General features: G+C 43.1%; 1 protein-coding gene across 4 annotated transcripts in view; it reads right to left on the bottom strand.

Annotated features, from left to right (window-relative positions):
- Positions 1-529: 529 nt before the first annotated feature.
- The window catches only part of NUCB2 (nucleobindin 2), a 129,692-nt gene continuing 111,790 nt past the window's right edge, over positions 530-18,431 (bottom strand). For 3 of the 4 annotated variants that reach the window (XM_068259967.1, XM_068259968.1, XM_068259969.1), the window contains exons 12-13: positions 1,536-1,614; positions 530-811 (exon numbers count right to left, since the gene is read on the bottom strand). In XM_068259967.1, the coding sequence (XP_068116068.1) occupies positions 708-811; positions 1,536-1,614 (183 nt within the window). In that variant the 3' untranslated portion in view covers positions 530-707. Of the gene's footprint in view, positions 812-1,354; positions 1,413-1,535; positions 1,615-18,431 lie in introns of all 4 variants that reach the window. The other variant, XM_068259970.1, reaches the window with a different exon arrangement.

Below are 18,431 nucleotides of genomic sequence, written 5' to 3'. Positions count from 1 at the left end.
TATTGGCCAAAAACTTACTATTTTTCTTTTACGTTGGCCAATAAATGGTATTATCCGGATTTAAAACTTCCTGTTTTAACTGATGACTAACATGGCATAAGACTATACAGTACCAATATTTTGAAAGAAACACCTCTATCTGTGAAAGCATTGTTAGTCTACAGCATTTTTCCCACCTACCTAAAGCTATACAAAATATAATATAATATTATATATATATATTACCTGAGCAGTACTGATTACATTTACATCTATGACTAGAGCACTCAGCTTAGTGCTGCTATTTTTTTTTTTTTTTTTGCTTTCCCCATTTTTTTCTCCAATATTATATTACCCGGTATGTTGTTAGGGCCTGAACACACTAGAGTGCTTGTGTTTGCTTTTCAGCAAAGCATATCAGTCTGTAACACTGATGTGATGCCGGAAAGCGTGCTTGTGTGTTCAGGCTCTTTCGTAGGGCCATCATCTAGTGGATGCATGGGCTGCATGGCTCCTTCTTAAATATACAATAGGACACATCTCAGAGATATTCTACAGAGAAAATAATCTGATTTATTAGAGTTGTGGTCCTGGGGTGGAGATTGGTGGTTGGCAGTGTACAGGACGGGCATCTTGGAATGTGGGCAATCTCAGTGATTATAAAACACAGAGACTCCTCAGTAGTGTTCAGCAGAAATGGTGACAGTCCGGGGATTACCAGCTCCATGTCATGGGTTCGGCTGACTGTGTGGCACAGCTGCTTCTGATAAATGCCCCGGTGGTAGCGGCTGAGAATGTCCAACTTCTCCTAGATGGGCCATCTGGTCACCAGCTGGAAGTCATAAGAGAAGAGACAATTATTTGTTCATGGAGGTATAGCTTAATATATACAGACAGGCAAATAAATAAAGTGCCAGCATACAACACTGTATTGAACAAGTAATAAGTGAGTGCAAACTCCTACAAAGAGGGAGAAAAACGGATCTGTCCAACTGAATTCAAAGGGCTGCTCTAACCAATAACAATACAGTAGATGGACACTTTCTGAGAGGATGAGGAGGAGGATAGATAAATATTTGGTTGGTAGTGGGTTGGTAGATACAGAGGGTGGGCGGACAGGATACAACAAGCTAGAGGATAGGGATAGAGGCAGGAGGATAAATGGCTGGTAGTGGGCTCCAGACTCTAGTACTGAGGGTGGGAATGGGAATATGAAAGGAAAGAGGATGATGAATAAGGGCATGGATATAACCTGGCTGCTAGTGGGTTTTGGGCTCTGGCACTGAAGGTGTGTGTGTGTGTGGGGGGGGGGGGGGGGGGGGGTTGATATGAAAGGCTGGAGGATGAGGATGATGAAGAGAAGTATGTATATTACCTGGCCGGTAGTGGGCTTTCGTTCTGTCGTCCTGAAGATGGGGAGGGAATATGAAAGGCTGGAGGATGAGGAAGATGAAGTATAGCTATTACCTGGCTGGTAGTGGGCTCTGGTCCTAAGTGTGGGGAGGGAATATGAAAGGCTAGAGGATGAGGTTGATGAAGAGAAGTATGGATATTACCTGGCTGGTAGTGGGCTCCGGGCTCTGGCACTGAGGCAGGTGGAGGTTGCAGCTTCTTCTGTTCCATTTGCTGAGCGACCTGTAACCAGGAAAACTCATCTTTACAACAACCAGGTCTATCTATTAAATTGGGTACACATAACCTAACTAATAATAGGAATAGCCTATATAGATATAATTATCCAAATTTGTTTAAAAAAATTAAAGAAAATATGAAAAATTGGGCAACAATGTGTTTATCTTGGACAGGTAGGATGAATGCATTTAAAATGATTTAATTGCCTCAGATATTGTATTTATTTCGATCCTTACATATTCCTATTAAAGATACAGATCTTAAGGATCTTCAGAATGCTTTGAGTAGATTTATTTGGAAAGATAAAAAACCTAGGATTAATATTAATGTAACATTTTATCACAAAAACTTTGGAGGATTATCTGTTCCCAACCTGAAAAAATATTATTTAGCATGTCAAATTTCTCAATTGTCTGCTATAGAAGCTAATGTGGACTCCCCTAGATGGGTTGAAATGGAATCTTCTTTATGATCGCCTTTTACTTGGCAAGGTTTAATGTGGGCCAATAGCCCAAAAAATTCAATAAATATTTTGCCTAGTACTCAACACTCTCTGATTTTATGGAGGGCAAATAGGTTTAGATTTAATCTACAAAATAAAGTATCCCCACTAATTGAAATTACCGGATGCCCAGATCTCCCAAAGAAACTTTGGTTGAAAAATCTCTTATGGAGGTTGGATCTACAAACTCCTTTCTCAAAATTGCATAATTTCTGTAAATTTGGAAAATTGCTTACATTGAGAAATATACAGAAAAAGTGGTCATTGTCTTTCGAAAATTTTTTGGAATTTTCGCCCTTTTATAATTTTTGGAATCGATATCTGAAAATTAGAAATGTACAGGAACCAACTCAATTTGAGAGGGTTTGTATGTTACAACCTTTAAGGAAAGGAAAGATCTCATTTATATATTCTAGCATGATCAATCCTAGACCTGACTTTAAACACAAATTTATGATTAGATGGGAGGAAGATTTAGGGATGGAAAAATCTTCTATAGAATGGTTTGATGCATGTACTTTATTATCTAACAATAGTTTATATTATTCAATTTTAGAAACATCCCTTAAATTACTTCATAGAGCATACATAACGCCACATATGATGCATCATTTCAGTAATAGCAACTCTGATCGGTGTTTCAGGAATTGTGGAGCAAGGGGAGACCTCATTCATGTTTGGTGGTCATGTCCAAGAATTGCAAAATTTTGGAATGAAATCAATAAAAAAATGAATAAGCTTTTAAAAATTCGTATTAAAAAGGACCCTTGGACCTTTCTTTTAGGATTTCAAATTCCACACATTTTAAAATGTGAACAGAAATTAGTTCAGCACATCTTGTCAGCAGCTAGAATTACAATAGCAAGAAGATGGAGGTCTCCCCGCATCCATGTTTCTGAAACTTTTACACAAATATCTAATATTATGATTAGTGAGAGAATAAATGCGATGCTAAATGATAGTATGCCCAAATTTAATAGTATCTGGTCAGGATGGATTGATGATCTAAAAGTCAGTAGTCTCTACTATACCCTAACAATACTATAATTTCTTTAATCTAGCATTTATTAACCATTATTTTATTTTTCATGCTTTATCTTCTTGATATTAATGTTTTGACATATATCGGTCAATGTTTGTTTGATTGTCTATTTGTTATGACAATCAATTGTTATGTATTGCATGATTTAATTTGCTATATGTATACATAATTGTTGGCAATGTTTATGTTTACTGCCAATAAAGAACTTTGAAATGTAAATTGGGTACACATGCTTAACCACTTGCCGACCGCCTACTTCAAATTGGCGGCGGCAAAGTGGCAGCCCCAGGACCACGTAACGCAGAATGGCGTCAGGTCCTGGGGCACTCTTTGGCCGGGGATCGCGCGCTGGGATGCGCGCGCATCCACCGGCAATAGGCTCCGCCCACCCGCGACGTCAACCCGCCGGCCAATCGGAAGCGCCGGCGGGTTGTTAACCCGACGATCCCCGGATAGGAAGCGTATAATACGCTTTGTAATGTTTACAAAGTGTATTATACAGGCTGCCTCCTGCCCTGGTGGTCCCAGTGTCCGAGTGACCACCAGGGCAGGCTGCAGCCACCCTAGTCTGCACCCAAACACACTGATCTGCCCCCCCCCTGCCCCCTGATCGCCCACAGTACCCCTCAGACCCCCCCTGCCCACCCCCCAGACCACCATTTGCACACAATCACCCCCCTAATCACCCATCAATCACTCCCTGTCACTATCTGTCAACGCTATTTTTTTTTTAGTCCCTAAAATGCCCCCTGCTCCCTCCTGATCACCCCCCCACCCCTCAGATTCTCCCCAGACCCTCCCCCCCCTGTGTACTGTATGCATCTATCCCCCCTGATCACCTGTCAATCACCTGTCAATCACCTGTCAATCACCCGTCAATCACCCCCTGTCCCTGCCACCCATCAATCAGCCCCTAACCTGCCCCTTGCGGGCAATCTGATCACCCACCCACACCAATAGATCACCCGCAGATCCGACATCAGATCACCTCCCAAATCCATCGTTTACATCTATTCTCTCCTCTAAACACCCACTAATTACCCATCAATCACCCCCTATCACCACCTGTCACTGTTACCCATCAGATTAGACCCTTGCGGGCACCCAATCGCCCGCTCCCACACGCTCAGATTGCCCTCAAACCCCCCCTTATCGATTCGCCAGTGCATTATTTACATCCGTTCTTCCCTGTAATAACCCACTGATCACCTGTCAATCACCCCCTGTCACTGCCACCCATCAATCAGCCCGTCACTGCCACCCATCAATCAGCCCCTAACCTGCCCCTTGCGGGCAATCTGATCAACCACCCACACCAATAGATCGCCCGCAGATCCGACATCAGACATGTAGTATCGCCATACTCAGGAGAAGTAGTATAATGTGTTTTGTGGTGTATTTTTACACATACCCATGCTGGGTGGGAGAAATCTCTCTGTAAATGGACAATTGTGTGTAAAAAAAAATAAAAAATGTGTCATTTACAGAGATATTTCTCCCACCCAGCATGGTTATATGTAAAAATACACCACAAAACACATTATACTACTTCTTCTGAGTACGGCGATACCACATGTGTGACACTTTTTTGCAGCCTAACTGTGCTAAGGGGCCCAAAGTCCAATGAGTACCAGTATTGGAACCCCACAAATGACCCCATTCTAGAAAGAAGACACCCCAAGGTATTCTGTTAGGTGTATGATGAGTTCATAGAAGATTTTATTTTTTGTCAAAAGTTAGCGGAAATTGATATGTATTGGGTTTTTTTTTCACAAAGTGTCATTTTCCGCTAACTTGTGACAAAAAAAAAAATCTTCTATGAACTCACCATACCCCTAACTGAATACCTTGGGGTGTCTTCTTTCTAAAATGGGGTCACTTGTGGGGTTCCTATACTGAAAAAGAAAAAAAAAAAAAAAAAAAACAGATTAAGGGGCGCTATATGTGAAAAAATACCCAAATAGCGGGATAGAGGGATGTAGAGTATTTCCTGCTGCTGCCTTATATTGTGGGGGTACCTCCTTCCCCCACTAAACAAAACGAATCAATCTAAAAACTGAATAAGGAGCGCAAGATATAAATTAAAAGTTTCCTGTTTTATTATCAGTAAGAAAAGGGGATATATATATATATATCAGTATATTCGCTGTTACATATGCTCCCACAGGTCTGCAAGCAAATAAACAGATGTGTTACACATATATATAACATTCCACCATGCACTCATTGGGATTCATACACATCTATTACACACCCTCTGGTGACCCTTTTAGGGGGATGAAAAAATATATGCGCATAAAAATATATAAAAAATCTCCTTAAAAAAACTTTAAAAAGAGGAAAAATGCATAAATTTGTAGTTGCACTTCCAAAACAAGAACCACCATGCAACCAATTCCTATGAGGGTCCTCAAAAAGATCTCCCCGTGCACAGGGACTTATTAGCTGATGTGCCTCCCGTGGTCATCTCACACTGTATTGCAATAGAGTTCCTCCGTGCAAGTCAATGGCCACAACAAACCTCTGAGGTCAAAGGATTTCCTGCAGTATAAACCTCAAAAGCGGTATGATCTACCCTACAGTTACTCACTTGTCCCCCAGTGGTTTCTCTCCACAGGATCCAAAGGATGTCTGCACAGGGATCTGGCGGAGTATCGTAGCGTCTCCTCGTTCGCATATGCCGCCCGCAACACTTGCGGCTATGCCACGGACCTCCACGTGTCAGCTGATTCGGAGTCTGACGTCACTTCCGTGCGCTCCGGCTCCTTCTACTTCCTGTGCTTCTGCGCTCCAGCTGGCTGCGTTCTTCTTAGTACAATGTTTTCTTCCGCACACCACACTAAGTCACAGATAGTTGTAAGTAGATTTCAAACAGCAAGATTCCAGTTGATTAAAGGGGCGCCCCACTCAATCAGTCATCGACATGTTTCGACATCTACGGATGTCTTTCTCAAGATGTTTGGAATAATGCTTGCCGGTACCTCCTCTTCCTTTATAGTTGACCAGTCACAATTAATGTGGGAACAAAGGGGGGAGGAGAAGAATAAACAACAAAAAAAGAATAACAAAAAAACCAGGAAGACCCGTAACCATTATGATGAGGATAGTGGTGGTAGTGGAATAAGTAATGGAGTTGGAAGCAGTGAGATGGGGAATGATGGATGGAGAATGGGAGGTGGAGTGGTCGCTCCCAGGGAGGGTGGGGGCGTGTGTGAGGGTGTACCCCTACACAATAGGTACTCCATCCTAAGGGATAGCGATCCAGAACTCCAGACATGTAAAGCCCCAGATAAACCTCAGAGGAGGTCGGTTAATCAACCACAAATTGTACCTAAAAGTCACTTACAAAAGCAGAGGAACAATCGTGGTAGAACACATCGAAGTGAGGTAAGTAAACATCCCATGAGCACCAGAGGCAGTGAAAGAAATACCATAAGGAAGTATTTTTTGGCCCAGGGGGAGGGGGGAGAGGAGGGGGGAGGAGTAGGAAGAAGAGGGGCTGTAGGGGGGGTAGGAGCCAATCAAGGAAGATGGCAGAGAAAGGAATAGAATGTAAATCAGATGTAGAAAGGGGTATCTACAACCTAAGCAATGTGGAATTGAAAGAATCGGAGAAGCAACTACTGGAAAAGGGGTTGAAGTTTGCCCCAACCTCAAAATTAAATAAATTTGAGACCTATATCGATATTAAGAAATATACTCGCAAATTATGTTTAAAAAAATATTTCCAAAAAAATCCACTGGCCCCGAGATCTGTAGATAATTATTTTCAACACACGTCTCTAAAAAACCCCTCTAGATTCCATCCTACGAGTGAGATTAGTAAGGAAATAATGCTGTTTGAGCGGTGTGTAGAGAAAGATCTTAGGAGATTAAGACCGCACCCAGCTGCCTGGAGCAATCTTACCAAGATGGAGACCCGAGCACTGCATGATCTTCAAAGTAATAGATCGATAGTTATTAGACCTGCAGATAAGGGGGGGGGGGATAGTAGTGCAAAATATGGAAGATTATGATCAGGAAGCAAAAAGACTTTTGAGTGATAACATCACGTATAAACCCCTGAAACAGGATCCTAGTTGTCAGTTTGCTAAAGAACTAGAGGAATTACTGAAAGGAGCCAAACAGGAGGGTATTCTCACCTCAAAAGAGTTTGAGTTTGTCAATATATGCTTTCCGCGTATGCCTATTTTCTATCATTTGCCGAAGATTCATAAGGATTTGAGGAGTCCTCCAGGGAGGCCTATTATATCAGGTATAGGGTCCATCACATCAAATCTATCCAAGTATGTGGACACCTTTTTGCAAAAATATGTGAGGGAGACACCGGCCTTCCTGGAGGACTCCAGACACATCCTCAATCTGTTAAGTGAGGTAGACTGGTGTGAGGGATGGATTCTGGGCACCTTGGATGTCACCTCCCTCTACACCATTATTGAACATGAGAGGGGCCTGAGGGCTGTTGATTTCTTTCTTGGACAGGATCCTTCCCTAAAGGAAGAACAAAGAGCATTCATTCTGGATGCAATCCATTATATTTTAACTCACAATTACTTCCAGTATGAGGGGAGGTGCTACCTCCAGACGAGCGGGACATCCATGGGAACCAGGTTCGCGCCGGGTTATGCAAATCTATTTATGGCCCACTGGGAGGAATCCCATGTATTTGGGCCGGAGGGCCCCGGCGCGGACCTGGTTCTCTGGAAAAGATTTATAGATGATGTCCTGTTCGTCTGGAGGGGCACAGAGAATTCTTTGTGTGATTTTTTGAATGGTATAGGGGTGAATGAATGGGGTCTCAAATTCACATCAGAATATAGCTGTCAACAGGTTAATTTCTTAGACCTACATATATATATTAAGAATAATAGCATCCTGACACGCACATATGTGAAACCTACAGATGTAAATGGGTATATTCTAGCTACTAGTTGCCATTTGCCATCATGGTTAAATAATGTCCCCAAGGGACAACTTATACGTTTAAAGAGGAACTGCACGGAAGAGGTAGAATATGAGAAAGAGTTGGAAGTTATAACTGAGAAATTTAGGGCGAAGGGATACAAAGATGAAATCATTGAAAAAGCAAAACGAGAGGTGGAGGGGGTGCAACGACAGGACCTCTTGACTAAGGGTATTAAGAGGGATGTGGAGGATCACTCTCTGAAACTTAATTTGAAGTTCTGCTCTCAGAGTAGTGCCGTGAGAAGTATTATTAAAAGACACTGGCCTATATTAAGGGAGGATAGAGTCCTAAATGAGGTATTACCTACTCATCCCTCTTTTGTGTACAGGAGACCAGGTAATATAGGCCTGAAGGTGGCCACGGCAGCAAGTAGCCTGACAACTGGGAAGAAAACCAAAGATGGGGGTTTCGCCAGATGTGGGAGGTGTGTGGGGTGTAGAAGTACAAGGGGTTACAAGAGGATCACTGGAGTGGAGGGTGCATATGAAAGTTATGTGATAAGTGATCTAATCACCTGTGACACTAGGGGGGTTATCTACTGTTTAGTATGTCCATGCGGGAAAAAGTACATAGGGAGAACTAAAAGGGAATTGTTTAAAAGAATTGGGGAACATGTTAATAACATCAAGAAGGGGTGGGAAGAGCACCCCTTGTCGAAACATTTTAAGATTTTACATAATTGTGAAGTAAAAGACATTGTTTTCTTTGGACTAGAAATAGTTCATAGGGATTTAAGGGGAGGCGATTATATCGCCAAAATGTCAAGGCGGGAAAGTAACTGGATGTTTAATTTGGACACATTGGCACCTAAGGGCCTAAATGAGGAAATTGAATTGTTTGGTTTTTTTAAATAGAATGGTAATGATGTTATATCTGTGGTGGAGAAAGTGGTAGAAACTGGTGACCTGGAGGGGGATTGGTGACCCTGGGGATGCATAAAGATGTTGGTATCTGATAGTTATGCGAAAAGGTATCAGCAGTAACTTTGGTAGGGAAACTATAATCAATCAAGGACTACCACTTTAAATGAAGAGGAAGGGGAGGACCTGTCAACTATAAAGGAAGAGGAGGTACCGGCAAGCATTATTCCAAACATCTTGAGAAAGACATCCGTAGATGTCGAAACATGTCGATGACTGATTGAGTGGGGCGCCCCTTTAATCAACTGGAATCTTGCTGTTTGAAATCTACTTACAACTATCTGTGACTTAGTGTGGTGTGCGGAAGAAAACATTGTACTAAGAAGAACGCAGCCAGCTGGAGCGCAGAAGCACAGGAAGTAGAAGGAGCCGGAGCGCACGGAAGTGACGTCAGACTCCGAATCAGCTGACACGTGGAGGTCCGTGGCATAGCCGCAAGTGTTGCGGGCGGCATATGCGAACGAGGAGACGCTACGATACTCCGCCAGATCCCTGTGCAGACATCCTTTGGATCCTGTGGAGAGAAACCACTGGGGGACAAGTGAGTAACTGTAGGGTAGATCATACCGCTTTTGAGGTTTATACTGCAGGAAATCCTTTGACCTCAGAGGTTTGTTGTGGCCATTGACTTGCACGGAGGAACTCTATTGCAATACAGTGTGAGATGACCACGGGAGGCACATCAGCTAATAAGTCCCTGTGCACGGGGAGATCTTTTTGAGGACCCTCATAGGAATTGGTTGCATGGTGGTTCTTGTTTTGGAAGTGCAACTACAAATTTATGCATTTTTCCTCTTTTTAAAGTTTTTTAAGGAGATTTTTTATATATTTTTATGCGCATATATTTTTTCATCCCCCTAAAAGGGTCACCAGAGGGTGTGTAATAGATGTGTATGAATCCCAATGAGTGCATGGTGGAATGTTATATATATGTGTAACACATCTGTTTATTTGCTTGCAGACCTGTGGGAGCATATGTAACAGCGAATATACTGATATATATATATATATCCCCTTTTCTTACTGATAATAAAACAGGAAACTTTTAATTTATATCTTGCGCTCCTTATTCAGTTTTTAGATGGGTTCCTATACTGCCCTGGCATTTTAGGGGCCCTAAACCGTGAGGAGTAGTCTAGAATCCAAATGCCTCAAAATGACCTGTGAATAGGACGTTAGGCCCCTTAGCGCACCTAGGTTGCAAAAAAGTGTCACACATGTGGTATCGCCGTACTCAGAAGAAGTAGTATAATGTGTTTTGGGGTGTATTTTTATACATACCCATGCTGGGTGGGAGAAATCTCTCTGTAAATGGACAATTGTGTGTAAAAAAAATCAAATAATTGTCATTTACAGAGATATTTCTCCCACCTAGCATCTGTATGTGTAAAAATACACCCCAAAACACATTATATTACTTCTCCTGAGTACGGCGGTACCACATGTGTGGCACTTTTTTGCACCTTAAGTGCGCTAAGGGGCCCAAAGTCCAATGATTACCTTTAGGATTTCACAGGTCATTTTGCGACATTTGGTTTCAAGACTACTCCTCACGGTTTAGGGCCCCTAAAATGCCAGGGCAGTATAGGAACCCCACAAATGACCCCATTTTAGAAAGAAGACACCCCAAGGTATTCCGTTAGGAGTATGGTGAGTTCATAGAAGATTTTATTTTTGTCACAAGTTAGCGGAAAATGACACTTTGTGAAAAAAAAACAATTAAAATCAATTTCCGCTAACTTGTGACAAAAAAAAAAAATCTTCTATGAACTCACCATACTCCTAATGGAATACCTTGGGGTGTCTTCTTTCTAAAATGGGGTAATTTGTGGGATTCCTATACTGTCCTGGCATTTTAGGGGCCCTAAACCGTGAGGAGCAGTCTTGAAACGAAATTTCTCAAAATGACCTGTGAAATCCTAAAGGTACTCATTGGACTTTGGGCCCCTTAGCGCAGTTAGGGTGCAAAAAAGTGCCACACATGTGGTATCGCCGTACTCAGGAGAAGTAGTATAATGTGTTTTGGGGTGTATTTTTCCACATACCCATGCTGAGTGGGAGAAATATCTCTATAAATTGACATTTGTGTGTAAAAAAAATAAAAAAATTGTCATTTACGGAGATATTTCTCCCACCCAGCATGGGTATGTGTAAAAATACACCCCAAAACACATTATACTACTTCTCCTGAGTACGGCAATACCACATGTGTGGCACTTTTTTGCTGCCTAACTGCGCTAAGGGGCCCAAAGTCCAATGAGCATCTTTAGGCTTTACAGGGGTGCTTACAATTAGGCACCCCCCCCAAAATGCCAGGACAGTGAACACACCCCACAAATGACCCCATTTTGGAAAGTAGACACTTCAAGGTATTCAGAGAGGAGCATAGTGAGTCCGTGGCAGATTTCATTTTTTTTTTGTCGCAAGTTAGAAGAAATGGAAACTTTTTTTTGTTTTGTTTTTTTGTTACAAAGTGTCATTTTCCGCTAACTTGTGACAAAAATAAAATCTTCTATGAACTCACCATGCCTCTCACTGAATACTTTGGGATGTCTTCTTTCCAAAATGGGGTCATTTGGGGGGGATTTGTACTATCCTGGAATTTTAACCCCTCATGAAACCTGACAGGTGCGCAGAAAAGTCAGAGATGCTTGAAAATGGGAAAATTCACTTTTGGCACCATAGTTTGTAAACGCTATAACTTTTACCCAATCCAATAAATATACACTGAATGGTTTTTTTTTTATCAAAGACATGTAGCAGAATAACTTTCGCGCTCAAATGTATAGGAAATTTTACTTTATTTGAAAAATGTCAGCACAGAAAGTTAAAAAATTCATTTTTTTGACAAAATTCATGTCTTTTTTGATGAATATAATAAAAAGTAAAACTCGCAGCAGCAATCAAATAGCACCGAAAGAAAGCTGTATTAGTGACAAGAAAAGGAGGTAAAATTCATTTAGGTGGTAGGTTGTATGACTGAGCAATAAACCGTGAAAGCTGCAGTGGTCCGAATGGAAAAAAAGGCTCTGGTCCTTAAGGGGTTTTATGACTGCAGTCCTTAAGTGGTTAATTACTGTCACCTGCGGTGATCGGGACCTGATCCCTTGGGTGACAGTTGAGTCGAATGTTGTACACACATAACTAGCCTAGAGGCAGAGTGAGGATGAGAGCAACATGCTTGGGGTTGATCGGATGTCCTTATCGCTAAAGATCTGTCACTAGAGTCTCAAACAAGGTGGTCCTTAGCAGCCACTTCAACTGAGGGCTATTTCACACTTGGGCGCTTTTCAGCGCTTTGCTGTTCACCGGCGATCAGTAAAAGTGATGTTGCTAATGTATCCCTATGGGATCATTCTCACTGCAGCATTTGCACTTTGCATACATCGCAAACGTGCTGCATGCAGTGCTTTGGAGGCTATTGTGAATCTCGTTCTATTGAATAGGAATCACAGCGCAAATTGCTGCAAAAAAACTGCAATTCGCTTTCCAAGTGTGAACTAGCCCTAAAGTACAAAGCTAGGTACACATGCTTGATCCCTTTCTGGTGACCAGATCACCAGTTATGTTTACAAAAGTTCCAAAGAGATGTAAAAGGGGTACAGAACAAGGAATCCATGTTGCAGTACAGCGTGTTAAAGCAGAAGGGACAGCCATACTATGGCAAGAAAAAAAAACACATATATGTAGATAAATACTTGCTCTACTTACAAAACAGATGTATTGTACTGTCCACAATTTCATTTCAGTGAATTTTCTATAGTAAATGAAGAGAATTCTGTTCCTGGCAGGAGTCATGTCTTTTTCCCACAGTCGCCTCATGACCAGGAAGAACCTATTTGATGGCACAAGTTGAATAGGTATAGAGGCACCCTGTGCTGGGACGGTGGGCGGTAGGATGATCCAGGATGCCTCTGGATCATATAAGGGCATTCCTCTCCTGAGGAAAGTGTCTAACTTTTTTCCTTACTTAGTTCAGGTGTACTCTAAGGTGTGTACACACATCGTTCGTGGTCTCCTTATCTGAGAAGTCAGCATGTGTGTGTTCCCCCAGCTTGTTTAAAGTTCTGAGAAACTACATCTTTAAAAAAGCAACCCCTTAAAACATTGTTCCCCTCCTACCGCACTGTCGTCCTTCTTCCCTTTCTCATAGAAACAGTATGCATCGCTCTGCTATGGCTGTACAGCACTCAGATCCAGAACTGTTGTCCTAGGGATCCAAGCAGGGGCGTAACTAGGAAGGAGCAACCACTGCAATCACAGGCGGGGAGGCAGAGCTGTGGGGGGACCCAACTACTAACCTTCCCTCCCTCCAATAGAGGGGGCTATACTTCAGATAAGGTGTTTTTGATGCTACACTTGTTAAGGGTTTGAAGATCACTTGTTTTTTGACCCTTGTAAGATAGGCCCCCAGACCGTGAAGGGCACCAAGAGGAGGCAAAGGAAGAGGTGTGAATATTAGAGGGGCCATCAAAGTTTTGCTGGGGGGGCTCCATGAACTGTAGTTGCGCCACTGAATCAAGTCTGATCCCTTTGGACGCCAACCACTGTACGTGTGTACACACCTTTACTGTAACCACAGTGCATGTGTACACACCTTTACTGTAACCACAGTGCGCGTGTACACACCTTTACTGTAACCACTGTGCGTGTGTACACACCTTTACTGTAACCACTGTGCGTGTGTACACACCTTTACTGTAACCACTGTGCGTGTGTACACACCTTTACTGTAACCACTGTGCGTGTGTACACACCTTTACTGTAACCACTGTGCGTGTGTACACACCTTTACTGTAACCACTGTGCGTGTGTACACACCTTTACTGTAACCACTGTGCGTGTGTACACACCTTTACTGTAACCACTGTGCGTGTGTACACACCTTTACTGTAACCACTGTGCGTGTGTACACACCTTTACTGTAACCACTGTGCGTGTGTACACACCTTTAGTGTAACCACTGTGCGTGTGTACACACCTTTAGTGTAACCACAGTGCGTGTGTACACACCTTTAGTGTAACCACAGTGCGTGTGTACACACCTTTACTGTAACCACTGTGCGTGTGTACACACCTTTACTGTAACCACTGTGCGTGTGTACACACCTTTACTGTAACCACTGTGCGTGTGTACACACCTTTACTGTAACCACTGTGCGTGTGTACACACCTTTAGTGTAACCACAGTGCGTGTGTACACACCTTTAGTGTAACCACAGTGCGTGTGTACACACCTTTAGTGTAACCACAGTGCGTGTGTACACACCTTTACTGTAACCACTGTGCGTGTGTACACACCTTTACTGTAACCACTGCTGTGCGTGTGTACACACCTTTACTGTAACCACTGTACGTGTGTACACACCTTTAGTGTAACCACAGTGCGTGTGTACACACCTTTACTGTAACCACTGTGCGTGTGTACACACCTTTACTGTAACCACTGTGCGTGTGTACACACCTTTACTGTAACCACTGTACGTGTGTACACACCTTTAGTGTAACCACAGTGCGTGTGTACACACCTTTAGTGTAACCACAGTGCGTGTGTACACACCTTTACTGTAACCACTGTGCGTGTACACACCTTTACTGTAACCACTGTGCGTGTGTACACACCTTTAGTGTAACCACAGTGCGTGTGTACACACCTTTACTGTAACCACTGTGCGTGTGTACACACCTTTACTGTAACCACTGTGCGTGTGTACACACCTTTACTGTAACCACAGTGCGTGTGTACACACCTTTAGTGTAACCACAGTGCGTGTGTACACACCTTTACTGTAACCACAGTGCGTGTGTACACACCTTTACTGTAACCACTGTGCGTGTGTACACACCTTTACTGTAACCACTGTGCGTGTGTACACACCTTTACTGTAACCACTGTGCGTGTGTACACACCTTTACTGTAAAGCGGGAATACACCAGCAGATATGTGCTGTACTGAGAACAGTGACTGCGTTCCTACAGAGTGTGCACTACTTTGTAGTGTAGAATATAAGAGCTTGTGTATATCTTCTACAATCTATGAAAAAACATTGGCTGGTGTTGGCTCCACCCACTTTTTCTAATCCTAACACACAATTACTCAATGACCAAATTTGTGAGCTTTGCCGTATTCGGCATCAATAATTTGATTTGAAATGAAAAAATCTGCTTGGCTGTTTGTGGCTTCACCCCCCTTTCCGAATTTGAAACTCAGTCACCCTGTAATGATCCTCTCAGCTGGATGCACTGGCAGACAGCTGTTTGACCATTCCTCTAGTCTGTGGGCTGCAGGTCTCTGCAAGAGAGACCTGTCTTTCCATTACAAGTTTCTGGTCTGTTCTGCTGCTGAGGAATTTGCATACACTCGTTATGCAAATCCCCTACCTGCCTCCTTTGATGACTGACAGTATAAAGAGCTATGTTTCCCAGAGTCCTTTGCTGGTCATAAGGGTTAGTCCTGTGGAACACTCCCGGAGTGTCAGCCTTGCTCATTGTTTGAAGATTAGCTTAGAGTAATTCCTGGAAATGCACTAGGCAGTTTCCCTAGTGCAGTTAGGATTGCATATCTGTTTTGTTTGTCTGTTGCGATTGTTCTGTCCCAGCGGTGGTCGACAGGAAGTCATTCTGATCTTTGTTCTTGGAGTATAGCTGGAGCAGCGGTTGCTACCAGCTATCTCCTCTAATCTGTCTCGCCTGGATCGCACTCGCCTTGCGCTAGTGCTGTGGATCTGTCTCTCTCACTTATTCCTGTTTTCGTGTATCTGTCTTGTCTGCTACGAACGCTTGCTGGAGGCTTGGTGAGGTAACCGTTAAGCAAGCGCTCGCGTCCTCTGTTTCATGTTTGTCTGTCGGTGGTTAGTTAGGCGTGCTTGTCTCTGTTGTGCTTAACACGCGGAGACCGCGCATAAACGCGTGCACTGTTGCAAATGAGTGTGGTGTTCGCGTTTAGCTAGCGTTTGTTATTTTCCTTATCTTCTCATTGTATCATTTGCTGTGCCTTTGCTACTCCCGTGCTCTGCCTTGCTGTAGCCTTGTGTCACCTCGGGCAATCGCATCTCTCGCGATTGCGTTCCTACTTCATATCTGCTGTTGTGTATGCACCGTCGCGGGTTGGCGACTAGTTTGGTGCACACACATACAATCTGTCCCTGTGCTCATTCTCTTTCGCAATCGCTTCTCTTGCGATTGCGTTCTCACTTGGTTTCCCTTGTTGTGTGTCCGCCGTCGCAGGGTGGCGGCTAGATTGGTGGACATACATACATTCCTCATCTGTGCTTGTTCGGTCTTGTGTCGCTGTTAGCAATCGCCATCTCTGGCGATTTCCTTCTCACTTTGTCTTCATGGTTGTGTGTTCATCGTCGCAGGGTGGCGACTAGTTTGGTGGACACACATACCCTCTGTCGCTTTGATCTCTCTTTTTCAGGGCTATCTTGCCCTGCGTTTCTTCCCTTCGTGCAATTGCTGTCTGGCATGTGTGGCAGGGCAGAGGAGCTGTTCCTCTGCACTCCACAGTTCCACCTGTCGACAGGAATTTCCCTCTACAGGTGCATTGCACCTTTTGCCGGGTTCCCTCAAATTACACGCTTGTGGAGGATTTCCGCAGTGTCAGCGCACGTCTTGTGCGCTGATCACGGAGAGAATTCCACAATCGTTACACACCCAATGACCAACTGTTCCAGGTTTGAGGCCTGTGCCATTAACAGTGCAAGAATGGTAGCAATTAAATATTGCCCTTGAAAAGCAATAGGTGAAGTTTGATTCACTTTTGTAGGCACCACCCTCTTTTCTGAATATTAATCCCAGTCACCCAGTGACCAACTGTGCAAAGTTTAAGAACCCTGCCATTAACAGTGTAAGAATGGCTGCAGTCTACATTTTCCCAGTGAAATTTGTATTTGTCTCCACCCACTGATGGCCCGGCATTGCTGGTGTATGCATTTGACTGGTGTTGGCTCCTCCCACTTTTTCTAACCCTAACGTACAAACACTCAATGACCAAGTTTGTGAGCTTTGAGGTCTTTGGCATCAATAATTTGTATATTCCCATAGAAATTAAACAAATCAGATTGGCTGTTTGTGGCTGCGCCCCTCTCTAGCATTTGAACACCAATCGCTCGACCAACTGTAGCAGGTTTGAGGCATCTGCTTTTAACAGTGTAAAAATGGCAGCAATTTAAATATTCCCCTTGAAAACCAACAGGTGAATTTTGATTGGCTATTATAGGCTCCACCCGCTTCCCTGAATATTAAAATCAGTCACCCAATGACCATCTGGGCAAAGTCTGAGGAGTCTGCCATTAACAGTGTAAGAAGGACTGCAGTTTCCATTTTCCCAGTGAAATTTGTTTTTGGCTCCGCCCACTTTTTGTAACCTGGACACACAGTCACTCAATGACCAAGTTTGTGAGCTTTGGGGTCCTTGGCATCAATAATTTGTATTTTCCCATGAAATGAAACAAATCCGATCCATTGGAGCCCAGTGACCCAATGACCAACTGTACCAGGTTTGAGGCTTGTGCCATTAACAGTGCAAGAATGGCAGCAATTATTCCCCTTGAAAATCAACAGGTGAATTTTGATTGGATTTTAGGCTCCACCCACTTTTCTGAATATTAATCCCAGTCACCCAGTAACCAGCTGTCCAAAGTTTGAGAACCCTGCCATTAACAGTGAAGAAGGGCTGCAGTTTACAATTTCCCTGAAAAATCTGTTTTCGGCTCCACCCACTTTTTGTAACCTTGACACACAGTCACAACGCAATGACCAAGTTTATGAGCTTTTGGCTTCCTGGCATCAAAATTGTGCTAATGGAAGCAGTTTATCCAGCAAGGAAATCTGGCTGTTTGTGGCTCTGCTCCCTTACTGAAATTTGAAGCCCAGTCACTTAACGACCGACTGTAGCAGGTTTTAGGCCTCTGCAATTAACAGTGTAAGAATGGCAGCAGAGCAGTTTCAATATTCCCCTTGAAAATCAATAGGTGAATTTTGATGGGCTCTTGAAGGCTCCACCTAATTTTATGAATATTAATCCCAGTCACCCAGTGACCAACTGTGTCAAGTTTGAGAACCCTGCCATTAACAGTGTAAGAATAGCTGCAGTTTATATTTTCCCATGTAAAAAGTTAGTGGTTTTTGCTCCGCCCACTATTTCTAACCTTGACATACAGTCACTCAATGACCAAGTTTATGAGCTATGGGGTGTTTGGCATCAATAAGTTGCATTTTACGGTAACATTTTCACCATTGAAATTAAACAAATCTTGATTTTCTGTTTTTGGCCCGCTCACTCCCTTTTCAGGCTTGAGGCATCTGCTATTAACAGTATAAGAATGCTAGCAGCTTAAATATTCCCTTTGAAAATCAAAAGGTGAATTTTTATTGGCTGTTGTAGGC

This window comes from Hyperolius riggenbachi, chromosome 11 (assembly GCF_040937935.1).
Source record: "Hyperolius riggenbachi isolate aHypRig1 chromosome 11, aHypRig1.pri, whole genome shotgun sequence".
NCBI lineage: Eukaryota > Metazoa > Chordata > Amphibia > Anura > Hyperoliidae > Hyperolius > Hyperolius riggenbachi.
The sequence above is the reverse complement of the archived record's forward strand: the minus strand, read 5'-3'. Positions and strand labels throughout refer to the sequence as shown.